This window comes from Rana temporaria, chromosome 7 (genome assembly GCF_905171775.1).
Source record: "Rana temporaria chromosome 7, aRanTem1.1, whole genome shotgun sequence".
Taxonomy (NCBI): domain Eukaryota; kingdom Metazoa; phylum Chordata; class Amphibia; order Anura; family Ranidae; genus Rana; species Rana temporaria.
Genome location: NC_053495.1, coordinates 54521849 through 54540909, shown reverse-complemented (window position 1 = coordinate 54540909; position 19061 = coordinate 54521849). Strand labels below are relative to the sequence as shown.

The following is a 19061-nucleotide window of genomic DNA, read 5'->3' as shown; positions in this document are numbered from 1 at the left end:
CTAACCTACAGACCCCATCGTGTTTTTAACCTGGGAACCGCCTGTATATGGGTTTTACCAGACCGAGGATTTGTATTTCAGTCTATCCAGTGCTGCCACACAACACAGCCAACCTGGTGATCTGACTATAAAGCAATTAAAGTATATTTAAACCCATATCTTGTAAAACAATCCATTCAGTTTAAACTAGAAATGAAAGGTAAAACATTTCTATACATTTAAAAAAACATTATAAATACCTTTTTTTCCTTTTTTATAAGTGATCACATACTGTATTTATCGGCATATTTCTCTGTTCTCAGGTAATAGTTGGGGGGAGGAGAAGCAACAGTACACTGATCTTTCCAGTGAAATACTGTGAGGGGTGACTGATCATTGAAGGAAAGCAGGCTGAGTTTTCAGCATAGCTAGAAACTGACCACAATGTGTTCTCCTGCTTCGTGTGGTCAGTTTTTAATAGGAAAGGATTGAGATTGGCAGGAAGGCCAGGGTATTCACACAAAGGAAGCAATACAAAGAGAACAGGATACTTTTTAATACAAGTACTGTATTTGCTGGCGTATAAGACTACCTTTTACACTTAAAAAAAACTGGCCAAGAAGCAGGGGTCGTCTTATACGTCGGGTCAGCTGCTTGGATGCCTGCTGGATGTGTGGTAATACTGTTTGTAGCTTTGTCTACATACAGTATATATCGCTTAGCCAATCCCGGTGAGCGATGTATTCAAATGAATACAGAGTCTGCTCAGATTGGAGTAACAACCTCTTCCAATCCGAGCAGGCTACATACAATAGCCTGCCCGGATTGGCTTTGAGAGTCAGAGAGGCGTGGGCAGATGATGTTACAGCCTCTGCCAATCCAAGCAGGCTTTGTATTCATTAATAGAATACATCGCTCCCCATGATTGGCTCCAGCTCCAGCAAGAAGAAAGAAGAATATGTCTCTAGCTCCAGCAAGAACGAAGAAGAATATGGCTCCAGAAGGAAGAAATATGAAGCGTCGGAAGCCTCGGAAGGGGGGTCGTCTTATACGGTGAGGACAGGCAAAAAAATCTTAAAAAAATATAAAATTAGGGGGTCGTCTTATACGCCTGGTCGCCTTATACACCGGCAAATACGGTACTTGGTACAGCAGGCGCATATCAGGATATGAAATGTTGGGCCTACATATTCTTTAACGCAAGGGCGTCACCTATGATTACATTTTTTTTGAATTAGACATGTGCATGAAAAATTGTTTCCTTTCATTTCGATTCGTTAATCTAGTTATTTTGTTTTGTTAAATTTGGTTGATTCAATCAATTCATATTTGTTCATTTTATGTACTGTATTTATCGGGGTATTGCGCGCTCCGGCGCAATTCCTGTAAAAAAAACATTTTAATACTTACAGTTTTGGTGTCTTGAGTGGCGTCCATCGGCGGCCTCGTCGGGTCCAGCTTCCGTCTGCGGCTTCAGTGGTGTCCTCCCGGCTTCTCCCACGCTGTCTCCCCGTCGAATCGCCACTTCCCGCTTTCAGTTTGAATGCCTGCGCCGACATATACCGAGTGCAGTACACTCGGCTACATTTGGCCAGGCTTGGCTTCACTCGTGCTCACGCTCTGTGACGTTTATGCGTGAGCACGAGCGAAGCCGAGCCTGGCCGAATGTAGCCAAGTGTACTGCACTGGCATTCAAACTGAGCGCGGGAAGCGCGTATCGGCGTATATCGCGCACCCACATTTTCCCCTTATTTTAAGGGGAAACAAGTGCGCGGTATACGCCGATGAATACAGTATTTTATCAAATTTTATTTTAATTAACCATGCGACAGCCAAAATGTTTACATTTAAACATTTCTTTGTGATTACAATGACAATTTAATTCGCCTTTGGCTTAAAGGGGTTGTAAAGGTTCAATTTGTGTTTCTAAATAGGTTCCTTTAAGCTTGTGCATTGTTGGTTCACTTACCTTTTTCCTTCGATTTCCCTTCTAAATGTTTTTTTTCTTTGTTTTCTTTGTCTGAATTTCTCACTGCCTGTTCCTCCTCAGTAAGCTGTTCTGGCTGACTAACCCCCAGCCAGAACAGCTTGGATGATGGGGGCAAGCTTACTGAGGAGGAACAGGAAGTGAGAAATTCAGACAAAGAAAAAAAACATTTAGAATGGAAATCAAAGGAAAAGGTAAGTGAACCAACAATGCACTAGCTTAAGGAACCTATTTAGAAAACAAAAAACTAACCTTTACAACCCCTTTAACTAAAATAGCATTATTTTGAAATGAAACTTTAAAAATACACAGTATTTGATTTCAGAAATATGTTTACAGTTTGAATTTAAATGAAATTCGATTCTAATTTTGTACAAATTTTGTTTTGTTATTCGGAGCATTCGGTAAACTTAATTTATCCACTTGCCTCCCAAGCCAATTCTGACACTTTTCTCCTACATGTCAAATCATCATTTTTTTCAAGAAAATTACTCGGGATCCTCAAACATTATATATAAATATATAAATAAATATATATATATATATATATATATATATATATATATATATATATATATTTAGCAGAGACCCTGGGGAAAAAAAGTCAGCTGTTGCAACTTTTTATGTCACACAGTATTTTTCAAATGCTTTCATGAATTAAAAAAACAAAGCACTAAAGTTAGCCAGGCATTTATTTATTTTTTGAATAATGTGAAAGATGATGCTACGCTGAGTAAATAGATACCTACCAGGTCATGCTTTAAAATTGCGCACACTCGTGGAATGGTGCCAAACTTCGGTTCCTCATCCACAAATGCCACAAAGGATTTCAAGCTGTCATTGATGTTAAAGGGGGCAATACATGGTATTAAGAACTGGGGTATGTAAACTTTTGATCAGGGTAATTTAGGTAGTTTCTGTTGTCATTATGATTTAAAAAGAGTAAACACATTTGATTGAGCCAACCACTAACCATGAGTGAAAGAAATGTTTTTGTGTGATCATTCATACTCTCTGAAAAATGGCCAAGAAATCATAATTTCTGCCAGGGTATGTAAACTTATGAGAACAACTGTATATACAGAACCAAAGTAGGTAGCACTGCACCAAAAAAATGCTATTAATCTATTGAATATATTTATTGGAGTATTTTCTTTTCATTCATAACAAAGCTGCATTTAGCTTAAAGTAGTTGTGAACCCCAGACATTAAATGTGAACCAAGCACATATGGCTTTAGTGTTTACTTGCCTTTCTGTAAAACATGAGTATTAATCCCTTCTGAAAAGTTTTCTTGACACCAAGCGAAAAGAAGGTGACAAGGGAGGGATCTCCAGCACACAGCCTGTGATTAACAGCCTCAGCTCTGTTCCTGTGTGTTGTGTGAGGGGGGTGTGTCCCCTTTCCTCCAAGCAGCTCTCAGGTTTTGTACAGTGTGTAAATACAGTTCCCTGCCCCCTGCTTTGTGAGTCTGTGAAAAATCTTTCATCTCTTTTTTTGACAAAGATGTGCAGGACACAAGGCTGCAGATAAACAGGTACAACAATATGTAGGAGGATTTGTTTCACCTAGTGTCACCTGGGCCAAGTTACTTTGTTGGGTATAGGTAGGAGTTTACAACCACTTTACGTTTACGTTTTTAGAAAAAATGAAAAGGTGAACTAACGGACTACAACCTCTCCACCTCCTGGTCCCCAATGTACTAATATCTGTGAGTGATGAGCAGTCAGTGCCTACACAGCCGGTGTAACGTTTCCCGCTCTTTTCCCGCTTCTTTCTGTAAGGCTTTCAGGATCGATCATAGCAATTCCGAGTGGTTATGAGCCTGTGCTGACCAATCAGAATTGATCTGATCCATCCCCAAAGCTCTACATAAAAAAAGGGGAAGATTTTAGGGGATTGCAGATCCCCAAACCGCTATACTGGCTTTATGTACACTGACAGCTCATCACTCACATAGGTAGGTACAGCAGGGACCAGGGGAATTGGGGTGGGAAGGGTGTGTTAGTTCACTTTTACTTAAACTTTTCTGAAAAGGTGAACTAACCATTTAACAACTTATAGCCACTGGCTGAAAATAATTACATTTTTATTTTTTAGGTGTATGGATGTTGCCAGGGTTTCCATGGTCCAGACTGCAAACCATGTCCTGCGGGATTCTCTAACCCATGCTATGGACGGGGTCATGTAAGTGTGGAGATGTTGTTTTTGTTTTTTCACATTGGTACAGCAGAATTAAACACAATTGGTAACAAAAGAATGTTATATATGCAAAAATGTAAATGAATTTTTTTTAGCGCTGTGTTCATAAATCATATAAACATATCTAAAACATGTAAATAATATAAACTAAATCACCACGTGATAAAGTGTAAAAAAAATTAATTAAATTAAACATGAGAATAAAAAGAAAATGTAGAAAATATATACTACAATTTATATATTATCTCTAAACAAGTGTTTATAAGTGGTCATCTAAAACCCACACCTAAAGTGTGGAAAGAATCAAAAAAATCAAGTCCATAAATTGTAGTGTTTTCCAAGTGCTTCAAACTGAAACAAACATGCAATCTTCTCAGAAAAACTTGATATAATGCTTCCACCACACCAATTGTGTTTCTGTGACTCCGCCCCCTTAAGGATTTGCACTCACCACAAGAATATGCCTAGCATTCACATGCTTGGCATTAAAGCTTAGTAAAACTCTCCAAGGTCTCCTAGGCAATTCCAACAGTGTTCAGTAAACCAGTGTTCTCCACATCTAAGAATAAATAAGTGCTTGCAATAGTGAAGTACTGTAAAACCATTTATTAAATCAGCACTCATAAAATCTCCAAATATTGCACTCACATCCTTCCAAGAAAAACAAGGCACTTCAAACAAAATCCTTTTTCAGAAGCAAGAGACTAGCAGCGGTGCATGCGATATATAGCGGTCACGGCAAACCCGGAACTGAGCCTACAACTCTCACTCTCACTTGCTTGTCTCTCTGCTCCTAGAACGATTTCACACACGGTGATCGGTAAATTGAGACGCTAATCACCACAGTTGATTGCCGTGTAGCTCAGCCCAGTGATGTTTCATCAAAGAAATCAGTTTGATGAAACATGTCTAGGCTGAGCTACACGGCAATCAACTGTGGTGTTTAGCGTCTGAATTTACCGATCACCAGGTGTGTGTGTGTGTGTGTATATATATATAATTTTGAGTATATATTTGCATTTATTTTTCCTGTGGGCAGTGGTGGTTTGAGAAGGTAAAGGGGCGCATATACAAAAAATGGATACCTCTAAACGAGGTGGGACTTTTAGGGCAACAAAAAAGTATTGGTGACAACTAGGTCATAAAAATATAGAAATTTATTACATTTAATCAAGACATAAATACTTCACAATAATGCATCAACGTTAAAAAGTGGAAAATTCTAATTTAGAAAAATTGCTGCTAAAGGATCATCGTGTACCCCAGGACAAAGCTAAGGGTGTGGATGGTCGTTTCCGACGCGTTTCGAATATTTTTAATGATACATCCTTCTTCAGGGAGCATTAGCAGTTAAATTTTTCTGAAAAGATGGAATATGAAGAAATACATTTAAAGAAAGAAAAAACACTTGTTACTAGACATAAACATTGCAGCATGTGGACATTATGGGGAGGGAATAGGAGGGCTCAATATGCAAAGGAAAAAGACTCACCCTCTCCCAAGCATGGAGCGCCTAGATCATCCCCAGGGAGCTTGTGTGTGCACCGGAACCATGACGGCCAAGCCAGGTGATTTATTCAATGCCCATCGGGTTCCCCCACTCCAAGAGGGCTCCAGAACCATGGGGGGTGTGTGAGATAACAAAAGTATCCACCAAAAGGTGTCAGCAGTCAAAAGTAGATGTTAAGTGTCACGACTGGGAGGAAAAATTTAGATAGATATAGGGATGTCATTAAGTTATCACTTGACAAGCAAAGCCAAGAGCGAAAATAGAGTGCCTTGAGAAGTACTCACCACTCCTAGTTGATCAGCTCAATAAAGGTGAAAAGGCATTCCAGTCAAGGGTGCAATGTAGAAAAAGGACCAAGGACCAAAGACCAAAATAACCTCCCACTCCAACAGGAGATGGGAGGAAAGGGAGTGCTGACAAAGCCCCCCTGACTCCCTTTTATACTTACTTTTAAGACAGGGCCCCAGGTGTGAGTCATCCACTCCATTAGCAGTGCAGCTGTCCTAAGACCAGGTAATGAAATTGCTTGTGGGGAGGACGATGGGCGCATGTCAGAAATCACCCTCGCCATCTCCAAGGCAGCTGCATTGAAAGTGAGGGGTACATTCAGTGCAGACACCGGCGTCAGGTGACCTTGCTGCAACCAATTGTAAGCGCAGCATTACGGCCCGACAGCCGGTGTCGCACATCCAGTGCGTCATACGACACATGGTCGGAAACATCCCGTCGCATCCCAGATGCCGCGCGACCACAACGCAACCAATCGGGTGCGCAGGAGGTCACGCGGCTATGATGCGGCAGGAGCAGTAGCTGGAGTCGCACACTCGGCGCGTCACAAACGACGCCGCCGTGGGCGCCCAGTCACCGAGTCATGGCCAGCAAGGGAGGACATGATAGTATCCGCACAAAAGGGAAAGTTCCCGCCGCCCATAAGGAGGGGTAGGACCACCTGTAGGATCCAATCCAGTCCAACGTGGACGGAAGGAAATTTTGTAAATGAAAAATTGCAATTCAAAACAAGATTGGAGCAGAAAAGAAACAATAAAATAAAAGAATCAAAAAAAATTCAAATCAATCAAAACTCCTGTTGGAGTGGGAGGTTATTTTGGTCTTTGGTCCTTTTTCTATATTGCACCCTTGACTGGAATGCCTTTTCACCTTTATTGAGCTGATCAACTAGGAGTGGTGAGTACTTCTCAAGGCGCTCTATTTTCACTCTTGGCTTTGCTTGTCAAGTGATAACTTAATGACATCCCTATATCTATCTAAATTTTTCCTCCCAGTCGTGACACTTAACATCTACTTTTGGCTGCTGACACCTTTTGGTGGATACTTTTGTTATCTCACACACCCCCCATGGTTCTGGAGCCCTCTTGGAGTGGGGGAACCCGATGGGCATTGAATAAATCACCTGGCTTGGCCATCCTGGTTCCGGTGCACACACAAGCTCCCTGGGGATGATCTAGGCGCTCCATGCTTGGGAGAGGGTGAGTCTTTTTCCTTTGCATATTGAGCCCTCCTATTCCCTCCCCATAATGTCCACATGCTGCAATGTTTATGTCTAGTAACAAGTGTTTTTTCTTTCTTTAAATGTATTTCTTCATATTCCATCTTTTCAGAAAAATTTAACTGCTAATGCTCCCTGAAGAAGGATGTATCATTAAAAATATTCGAAACGCGTCGGAAACGACCATCCACACCCTTAGCTTTGTCCTGAGGTACACGATGATCCTTTAGCAGCAATTTTTCTAAATTAGAATTTTCCACTTTTTAACGTGATGCATTATTGTGAAGTATTTATGTCTTGATTAAATGTAATACATTTCTATATTTTTATGACCTAGTTGTCACCAATACTTTTTTGTTGCCCTAAAAGTCCCACCTCGTTTAGAGGTATCCATTTTTTGCATTGATATAGGGATGTTGGCAACATCATGCCTTCATACATGAGCCAAATCTTTTCAAGGGGCGCGTATACTATCTTTAACCAGAGTTTCAACGTAAAAATGTTGATGATAATAGTACTAAATATTTTTGTTTCTTTTTTTAAAGCGATTCTAAAGGCAAACTTTTTATTACTTAAAAATAACAATCATGATATATTTACCTGCTCTGTGCAATAAATTTGCACAGAGCAGCCCCAATCCTCCTCTTAGTTCTTCCTCTGATGCTCCTGGCCCCACCCCCCTGCTGGATGCCCCCATAGCAAGCCACTTGCGTGTGCTTGCTCCCGAGCTGGCTGTAAGTGCTTTGCTTGGCCTCACCCCCCTCCCTCCTCACTGGCTGTGATTGACAGTAGCAGGAGCCAATGGCTTCAACTGCTGTGTCTAAGTCAATGAGGAGAGAGAGCCAAGACTCTTGTGCACATCACTGGATTAAGACTAGAAGCAGGTAAATATTTAGGAAGCTCAAAAATGCTGATGTCGCCCTTCCTTCTAAATTACAGCACTGCTCTGCGCTTAAGATGCAAACTGAGGTAATATTGGGCACAAGTATTCAGATAAACAAACAAGATAAAAGCTGCTGCTTAAAACGGGAAAAACAATGATAAATGCACAGTAAATATAAAACTTCTAAAACCATAAAAGGTCCAAAGTTCAAATAAAACACTGTAGCAGCGCTATTCCCAGACCAACGTCTGAAACACTTCTATATGTCCATAATATATAGGAAATCAGATGATAGTGCTGATAGATAGGCAGAGAAAATCTTCAATTAGTGCTTCCTTCACCAGAGGGGGCGTTCACCACGTGGGGGGATAAACCCCTTAAGGGGATGCACTCACCACAATTAAGCAAAAGTAAAGCCTTGAGCATATGTCTCTGTATATCTCCTGGATGTTGCACTCTCCACCAGCCAATGTGTTTATGTTCAATCAAATCGCCATCACATGGAAACAGAGGGAACTCAAATAGTGTGATATTGTTTTAAATAAGTGTAAATTTTATTGAGCCCCAAACACATCCCCTAATACATTCAGCGTACCATAAATATAATAGTGACAAGCAAAGATAACAAATAGATGCCAGTACTGTGCCTGTGAGTCTTTCTGGCCGGACAGTCAATTGAGAAGTCAATTAAGGACGAAACGTCAGGGCGTGACGCTAATCCAATGACCTAACACTGTGCACAGCCTTTTGGAACCAGGAACAGGAAAAAAAGTCTGCATCTATTTGTTATCTTTGCTTGTCACTATTATATTTATGGTACGCTGAATGTATTAGGGGATGTGTTTGGGGCTCAATAAAATTTACACTTATTTAAAACAATATCACACTATTTGAGTTCCCTCTGTTTCCATGTGATGGCGATTTGATTGAACATAAACACATTGGCTGGTGGAGAGTGCAACATCCAGGAGATATACAGAGACATATGCTCAAGGCTTTACTTTTGCTTAATTGTGGTGAGTGCATCCCCTTAAGGGGTTTATCCCCCCACGTGGTGAACGCCCCCTCTGGTGAAGGAAGCACTAATTGAAGATTTTCTCTGCCTATCTATCAGCACTATCATCTGATTTCCTATATATTATGGACATATAGAAGTGTTTCAGACGTTGGTCTGGGAATAGCGCTGCTACAGTGTTTTATTTGAACTTTGGACCTTTTATGGTTTTAGAAGTTTTATATTTACTGTGCATTTATCAAATATTTAGGAAGGGCTGAGAGGGAAGCTACTTGTAGAAGTTTTTTTTTTTATACCTACAATGCATTAAGGTAAAAAGCCTTCTGTCTTTGGATCCACTTTATTATAAATTGTTACAGGAAGTAAAGACTTGAAATGCATACAGAGCACCTTCTTGCTAAAGGCATAATTTTTTCCATCCAGATATACAGTATGCGCAATATGGAGTTTATCATACTTAGGAATCTGGTGGTCTGGGAATTCTTTTTTTTTAGTGATCGAGGTGCATTTTTGAACATCCTAGTTTCCATGATCTCGCCCACATATAGAAATTGTCAAGTATTCATGTAAAAATTTTAAAAGGTTAATCTCAGCCACACATTCAGATTCAGACCAGCCCTGTTTTTTGAATATGGTATACCAATCAGAGAATGTAAACTGCACAAAGCAGACCCACTCGGCTAACATGAGATGCCCTGTAAAATGTCTATACATGTGAATCGAGCCATCGGTGCTCTATCTCTGGAAAAACAAAAAACTGCGCTAATAACCTCAAAAAAAAGTTCAGCTTTAAAGTGGTAGTAAAAGCTAAAGATTTTTTTTATGTATCTTAATGCATTCTGTGCATTAAGGTAAGAAAAAACTTTTAGGTGAAGCGCTCCCTCCAGCTTATTCTAAATACTCACTTGAGCTTCTCTCTCTGCTCTTTCCCTTCTCACAGGGCAGATTGCTAGCAGTAAGAGACATTGGCTCCTGCTTCTGTCAATCAAATCCAGTGATAATAGAGCAGGGGGTGGGGCTTGAGCTGCACTTTGTGTGTCTATAGATGCCCACAGTGAGACCCTGGAGAAAACCAGCATGAGTACCCCCCTAGCAAGCAGCTTGCTGAGGGACGGGGGCTTGAAGGCAGGAGGGGCCAGCAGTGGGCCCAGAAGAGAAGAATTGTTGCTGCTTTGTGCAAAAAATAATAAAAAAATAAGACTTCAATATCACTTTAAGGTTTCATTTTCAATTTTGGAGATTTAGCAGATTTTTAAGATGTTTCCATGAAACCCCTGATGCTGCGTACACACCATCACTTTATGTGATGAAAAAAAACGACATTTTTAAAAACGTCAATTTAAATGACCGTGTGTGGGGGAAAACGTTGTTTTATGTCTTGTGAAAAACGACAAAAAAAATTGAAGCATGCTTCAATTTTATGTGTCGTTTTTCAAAACGTCGTTTTTTGTTTCACAGAAATTGACCGTGTGGAGCAAAAAACAACGTTTAAAACAACATTTTTAAACCCGCGCATGCCCAGAAGCTAGTTATGAAGCGAGCTTCAATGGAAAAAAGTGGTGAACGTAACCTCGCTTTGCTAGAGCATTGTGAAAAAACGATGGTGTGTAGGCAATGTCGTTTTTGAAAATTGAAGTTTCAAAAACTTTGTTTTTTACTTCACAGGAAATGTAGTTTTTTTCCATCACATAAAGTGATGGTGTGTACGTGGCATAAGAATTACTATGAACTGCACCACTGCTTATAAGCATGATGTTCTGTGAAATGTGGAGAACACTACTGCACACAGTGCCCATTACATTGAGTTCTGCTTCATATCCCATACAGTGCAGTGACGGCATTCGTGGGAGCGGGAAGTGTATATGCTTTGAGAAATATAAAGGAATTGCTTGCCATATTTGTTCTGATCCCAATAAGCATGGAGATGAATGTGAAGAAGGTGAGAAAAATGGGACTCTAAGGCCTCATGCACACTGGACGTTAAAATAAGGTTATAAAAACGCCAGTAGCTTTGCAGTGAGTTTTTCAACTTTTTTCAGATTTTTTCATAGTTTTTGCAATAGTGTTTTTTAGCGTTTATCAGCGTTAGAACGTTTTTACAGCTGGAAAAACGTCTCTTTTTATTGCTAGTTTTTACTGCTCAAAAACACCACTGCCCAAAACTGCTAATAACAGTCTATGTGTGCCTGGACACATAGGATAACATGATGGGAGAGTTTAATGACTGTAGAAAAAAAAAAGGTCTACTGCCAAAAACCGCTGCTGTAAAAACGTCCAAAAACGTCCAGTGTGCATGAGGCCTCAAAGTTTATTGAGCTGTTTGTTATTTTGAACAAATACAAAGTGTGTTTAAAAAAGTATTTTTTTATCTGTACCGCTCCTTGTGAGCCAATGCAAATCACTCCTCTGCAGACTCTTGGTTGTGTTCGACTCATTTCCCCAAAGTAATATAGAAATACAGAATAAAGAATTACATCATCACTTGACCGTCGCACTTTTTTGTTGGATCACAGCCAGCAGAAATACATTGCCATAATCATTTAGTGCTGATCATAACACATTTCTAAAAAGTATGGAGCTTGACAAACAAATTTGCATTACTGTATATAGGAATCCTGATTATTAACACTAAATCAACATTTTCCAATTCTTTATTCTGCTATACTGTACACCAAATAGTTCACATAACAAAAAATAAGATGGAGATCATAACGACTTTTTTAGTCTTTGCTGATGATGTGATTCAGAATGAGGGTAATATGTTTATATTAATATTTGGGTTATTAACCACTTGCTTACTGGGCACATAAACCCCCTTCGTGCCCAGGCGAAATTTCAGCTTCCGGCACTGCGTCGCTTTAACTGACATTTGCGCGGTCGTGCGACGTGGCTCCCAAACAAAATTTACGTCCTTTTTTCCCCACAAATAGAGCTTTATTTTGGTGGTATTTGATCACCTCTGTGGTTTTTATTTTTTGCGCTATAAACAATAAAAGAGCGACAATTTAAAAAATATATATATATTTTTTACTTGTTGCTATAATAAATATCCCATTTTTAAAAAAAAAAAAACTATTTTTTTTTCTCAGTTAAGGCCGATACGTATTTCTCGACGTATTTTTGTAAAAAAAAATCGCAATAAGCGACTGGTTTGCGCAAAAGTTATAGCGCCTACAAAATAGGGGACAGAATTATGATTTTTTTTATTTTTTACTAGTAATGGCGGCGATCTGCGATTTTTATTGGGACTGCGATATTGCGACGGACGTATCGGACACTTTTGACACAAATTTGGGACCATTCACATTTATACAGCGATCAGTGCTATAAAAATGCACTAATTACTGTATAAATGTGACTGGCAGTAAAGGGGTTAAAACTAGGGGTGAGGAAGGGGTTAAATGTGTATCCTGGGTGTGTTCTAACTTTGTGGGGGGAGGGGGGTGACTGGGGGAGGTGACCGATGCTGTGTCCCTATGTACAAGGGACACAGATCGGTCTCCTCTCCTCTGACAGCACGTGGAGCTCTGTGTTTACACACAGAGCTCCACGTCCCTGCTGTGTTCCCGACGATCGTGTGTACCCGGCGGACATCGCGGCCGCCAGGTACACGCATCGGCTTCCCAGCAATGCGCCGGGACAGTGTTTACCCGCTGCGCGCCCCCCAGAGGCGCGCGCGGGTAATGCACTTTAAATGACGTCCAAAGATGTCCAGTTGGCACCTGAGAGCTGAGCTGTTGACGTCTTTTGTCAAAGACGTCAAGTGGTTAAATGTTATATTGGCTATTTGGTAAGATGTGGAACTGAAATTTCCCAAATCTGAGTTGGTGTTATAATGTGCATGTGTTCATGGTGCTCATACTCTTCACAAAAAAAAAGGACTGTGAACACATAAAATATTCCCGCTCATTGTGATATATTAAAGAAGTTTTCCTACAGTCCACTAATGCAATAATTCCTCCGCTGTGCTACATGATGAGCATAAACTTAGGGCTAAATCACACCTGTGTGGTGCATTGTGGTAACATGCACAGTGTCTTAATGCACATTAACATGCAAGTTAACACATGTTGCAGTTCCTTTTATTTTAAATGGCATCCCATGCCACTAAGATAGCACAGCTCTGAAGCACATACAATGCAGTGCTTTAGAGCACACATTAATGCACTGCTATGCATAGTGGTGGTCTGCATCAGAAAAAAACGCCGCATGTACGTTTTATTTTTCTGTGTATGTGCGTAAGCAGCACCATAAAAAAAAGTGAGCATTGCAGCAATTAGCTCTTTTTATTATTATTATTTATTTAACATACAACATGCAATCAGAAGTTGTCAAGTAATTTACTTTTTCCTAGAAAGTGATAATTAAACCGTATTTAAAAAATAACTCCACTGTTTAGACCATTACATAGTACACGCTTTTTAGGGGATGTCTGCCTCATGAGTACACATATAGGGCCAGATTCTCAGAAGAGTTACGACAGTGTATCCCAGGAAACACCGTCGTATCTCTGTTTTTGGCCCCGGGTATCTATGCGTATGATTCATAGAATCATTTTCGCATAGATACGGCCTAGATCCGACAGGTGTAAGTCACTTACACCGTCGGATCTTAGATGTAATGCGACGCCGGCCGCTAGGTGGCGTTTACGTTCAGTTCTCATTTGACTATGCAAATGAGCCTGATACACCGATTCCCGAAGGAAGTTGCGCCGCGTCGTCGTCGTTTCCGTAAGCGTAAGGTTACCCCTGCTATATGAGGGGTAACCTTACGCCAGTCCTCCGTATGCCATGTTAAGTATGGCATTAACATTGATGTATACAAAACATCAAATATTGTGCAGTGTTTATAAACTCTACATGTTGCATGTAACATGTAGAGTTTATATACACTGCACAATATTTGATGTTTTGTATACATCATTGTTAATACAATGTTAATGATAAGCTGATTTATGGTTGTCACAATCAATATTTTACTGTAAATGCTTAGAGACTTCTTTTACTTTGTAATAAAAATATTTTTGCATTCTAATTTTGACTGTCTATCAGTTGCTCATACGATGCCATTATAGTCCAATACAGCCTACCTTTTATTTACAATACATATAGAAATTAAACACTTATAGGGGTTCTAAACCTTTTTCACAGTATTAGTTTTTGTTATTTTTTTTGCTTCCCTAACTTCTTTCTCAATCACCTAAACAGGAAATTCTGCCTTGTGGTTACACAAGTGCAAATAAAACCCTGACAGGGGTTGTAAACTTCCACTTACTACTAGAATGTTTTGTTTTTTGCAGCCTTCTTCACTTCCTGTACTCTCTGATACCCATTTATTAGGAAACCGGTAGAACGTGATTTCCCTCACATCCTTTTCTATCTGATAGTGGTCAAATAGACAGAAAGTGAGGAGACATCTACCAAACGGCCCACAGATGGCAATTAAAAAGTTGACAGATAATCTAACCCTTACAGCTCTTTTTACAATGGAAATCATTTATTCTGGAATTAAAATGTAATGTCCATATTGTTTGTTACTACCTAATGCCTTATTTTCTTTGTGGGTGCAATCAGACTGCAGGTGCATGCACGGAACATGTGATAACCGCCCAGGAAGTAGAGGGGTGTGCCAGAGTGGAAGATGCAAAGATGGTTATGTGGGAGAATTCTGCGACCAGCATTCAGAGCCATGCAGATCATTAAATGCAACACAATTTTGCCATTTAGATGCAGTCTGTGTATCTACTGATGATAACACCACCAGGTAATATGTGTATTGTCATTGAATGAGTGGACGTAGCACAAATCTAAACTTTTTCTATTTTGTGGTCTCCTGGGGCCAGATTCTTGTAGAATCTGCGGCGGCGTAGCGTAAGCCATTTACACTACGCCGCCGCAACTTACTGGAGCAAGTGCCATATTCTTCAAGCACTTGCTCCTTAATTTGCGTCGGCGTAGTGTAATTGGCCCGGCTTAAGGCCGCGTAATTCAAAGGGGGCAGCTTGTATTTAAATTAAGCGCGCCCCGCGCCGATCGAACTGCGCATGCGCCGGGCTTAAAATAGCCCAGTGCGCATGCTCCAGTTGTCGATGGAAAACATCAATGACGCCGACGTGTGCGTCAATGACGTAAAGTCGTATTCGCGTGCGACTTAGGAAAACGACGTAACCGACGGAACAAGCCGACGCTGACCCGACGCCATACTTAACATGGCATACGACGGACCTACATAAACTTGCCCCTCATATTAGCAGGGGCAAGTTTACGCTTACGTAAACGTCGTAAATTCTCTGTGTCGTTCGCGCGTACGTTCGGGAATCGTCGTAAATTGCTAATTTACATAAGCGACGGGGAAACCGACGTCGGCGACACCTAGCGGCGGGAAAAAAAATGCATTTAAGATCTGACAGCGTAAGAGCCTTACGCTTGTCAGATCTAAGGGATATCTATGCGTAACTGATTCTAAGAATCAGTCGCATAGATAGGCCGGGCCAGATTAGGACTTACGACGGCGCAAATGGCTTTGCGCCATCGTAACGCCTTTGAGAATCTGGCCCTTAATATGCACTAAGGACCTTTAGGCCTGCAGATGTTAAGGACCAATTTATGTACAACTTTGTTTTAATCAGCAGGATACAGCCTCTAACCTGGGAGTTGGGCTTACCAGTGTTTTGAAATAAGAACTGTCTCTGTTGCCTCCTTCAACCTCAACCCTGCTTTGAAAATATAAAGTTAGAAGTGGATTGGCTACCATGCACAGCTGCACCAGATTCTAAGGGCCAGATCCACAAAGAGCCGCCGTAACGTAAAAATTCCCATTTAAGTTACACTGCCGTAAATTTTCTACCTAAGTGCCCGATCCACAAAGCACTTACCTAGAAATTTTCGGCTGTGTAACTTAAATCCGTCCGGCGCAAGGCATTCCTATTTTCATGGGGCGAGTCCCATTTAAATTAGGCGCGCTCCCGCGCCGGACGTACTGCGCATGCTCCCAACGTCATTTTCCCGACGTGCATATCGCGGTTTACGTTACGCCGAGTTTTGTGAATCGCGCCGGGTAAAAAAAGTTGCGGCGGGAAAAAAAAAAGATACGGCGGGAATTTTTTTTTTAAAAAATAAAAAATAACAGCGTCGCGGGTAAGAAGGGTCTACTTTTACAAGGTGTAAACAGTTTACACTTTGTAAAAGCAGCCCTAATTTTACGATTGCAAACTAAAACTTACGGAGAAAAAACGAAGCTGAAAAGCTTTGTGGATCTCCGTAAGTGCTAATTTGCATACCCGAGGCGGCATTTCGACTCGAAATGCCCCCAGCGGCGGATGCGGTACTGCATCCTAAGATCCAGCAGTGTAAGTCCCTTACACATGTCGGATCTTCTCCCTATCTTTTGGAAACTGATTCTGTGGATCAGTTCCAAAGATTGAAACAGGGATACGATGGCGTATCAGTAGATACGCCGGCGTATCCCTTTTGTGGATCTGGCCCTAAGTGCTCCAATTTTAGACAAATTTCCCCTAATGTGTTTGGGTTTACATCCACTTTAAGTTTTGACAATAAAACCTGGGAGCTGATTGGTTTCTATGCAGAACTGCACCAGCTTTTGCACAATACAGCGAGTAGAGTAAATAAACACTGTATCACAGAAGTTTATAAAACAATTATACGTTTTGTAGTTACTGTGAGAACATGTTTATTGTGTTTTTAGGCAGTTTGAAAGAAACAATTATACTGCTTAAAATTGTTATTCTAGTATATCACAATAAGCGCAGCATTTCCACATTTAATTACTATAATTTTATTCTTATTAATGTAGCACCTTTTTTTATAGTTTGTTAGATAAAGAAATGTAGTCAGGCCTTGACTCCTCTATTATATGTCTTCCAGCTGTCAGTGTAAGAATGGCTATGAAGGAGATGGAACTTTCTGTCAACCCTTGGATGAATGCAAGAAGCAAGAACGAGGTGGATGTTCAGAAAATGTGAGTTAATGTTATCGGACTTGCAAAACAGATATTTTGTGTTTAGGACTTGAATCCCCAAGTGTTGACCTATGAGCCCTTTATCACATGTGATATTACTCCCTGTCAGGTTTGTTTTAGGCTGCAAATTCTAACCTTTGAGACATGCATTTTTATGAATGCAAACTGCTTTGCAGCGAAAACAATCCACATAGCCAAACCCTAACTTCATATCGGTGGCAAATCTGGCCTGGTTCACACTATTGTGGGTGGTTGCGGGTGCATGATTTGCAGCGATTCCTGCACCCACAACCACCTGCAGGCAAAATGTAACCACTTCCATACCGCGCCTATTCTGGCACTTGTCTCCTTCATGTAAAAATCATATTTTTTTTTTTAATAGAAAATTACTCAGAACCCCCAAACATTATATATATTTTTTTAGCAGACAGCCTATGCTTATCCCTGGCCTAGGGAATAAAGTGGCAGTCTTGCAACTTTTTATCTCGCACAGTATTTGTGCAATAATTTTTCAAATGCCTTTTTTTTGGAAAATAAACGGTTTCATGAATTAAAAAATAACAAAACAGTAAAGTTAGCCCAATTTTTTGTATAAAGTGAAAGATGATGTTACCCTGAGTAAATAGATACCTAACTTTTCCCGCTTTAAAATTGCGCACACTCGTGGAATGGCGCCACACTTCGGTACTTAAAAATCTCTATAGGCAACGTTTTTTGTTTTTTTTAACAGGTTACCAGTTTTGAGTTAGATGAGGTTTAGTGCTAGAATTATTGCTCTCGCTCTAACGCACGTGGCGATACCTCACATGTGTGATTTGAACAGCGTTTACATGTGTGGGCGGGATTGCGTGCACGTTCGCTTCTGAGCGCGAGCTACTGGGGAGTTTTAATTTTTTTTTTATATATTTATTTTTATTTTACTTTATTTATTTTACATTTTTTTCATCACTTTTATTCCTATTACAAGTAATGTAAACATCCCTTGTAATAGGAATAGTGTACGACCGGTCCTCTTTATGGAGAGATGCAGGGTAATTAAGACCCCACATCTCTCCTCCAGGCTGGAAAGCATGAGATCGAGAAAAAAATTCACCGATCTGATGCTTTCAGCCACGATTGCGGCTTTGTTTACTTCCGGGTATCCGGGCGTGACGTCATAACATTACACCCGGGCCTCTGAAGCCTCGTACACACGATCAGTCCATCCGATGAGAACGGTCTGAAGGACCGTTGTCATCGGTTAACCGATGAAGCTGACTGATGGTCCGTCGCGCCCACACACCATCGGTTAAATAACCGATCGTGTCAGAACGCGGTGACGTAAAACACAACGACGTGCTGAAAAAAATGAAGTTCAATGCTTCCAAGCATGCGTCGACTTGATTCTGAGCATGCCTGGATTTTTAACCGATGGTCGTGCCTACTAACGATCGGTTTTGACCTATCGGTTAGGAATCCATCGGTTACATTTAAAGCAAGTGGCTTTTTTTTTAACCGATGGTTAAATAACCTATGGGGCCCACACACAATCGGTTTTGACCGATGAAAACGGTCCATCAGACCGTTGTCCTCTGTTTAACCCATCGTGTGTACGAGGCCTGACGGTCATAGAGAAATCTCTATGGTCTTTGTTCAGCAGCGGCCAATTAGTTCTCCGGGCCTCTGATGGCACGGGAGAGCCCGGAGAAGCACCGGATGGCAGCGGGAGGGGGGATCTCCCGCCACCTGTAAGAACGATCAAGCGGTGGATCATTCTTCTGGTGCGCAGAATTGCCGCCTGCAAAAAAGGATATCTGAATGATGCCTGTAGCTGCAGGCATCATTCCGATATCCCCCACTGAAGTCCAGGACATCATATGACGTCCTAGGGTACGGAAGTGGTTAAAAATGCATGGGTAATGACACCCCCATGCATCTAAAAACACAGTGCGTTTGGGGGTGCGGGAACCTTTTTCCTGCATGAAACGCAGGCGCAGTAGCCTTCAAATTAATAGGCTGCCAT

At 40.9% G+C, this 19061-nt stretch overlaps 1 protein-coding gene across 1 annotated transcript in view; it reads left to right on the top strand.

Moving 5' to 3' along the window:
* Positions 1 to 19061, top strand: part of STAB1 (stabilin 1) — a 357595-nt gene that overhangs the window by 118485 nt on the left and 220049 nt on the right. The window contains exons 21-24 of the mRNA XM_040361004.1: positions 4066 to 4152; positions 10910 to 11021; positions 14656 to 14845; positions 16966 to 17059. Of these exons, the coding sequence (XP_040216938.1) occupies positions 4066 to 4152; positions 10910 to 11021; positions 14656 to 14845; positions 16966 to 17059 (483 nt within the window). The remainder of the gene's footprint in view (positions 1 to 4065; positions 4153 to 10909; positions 11022 to 14655; positions 14846 to 16965; positions 17060 to 19061) is intronic.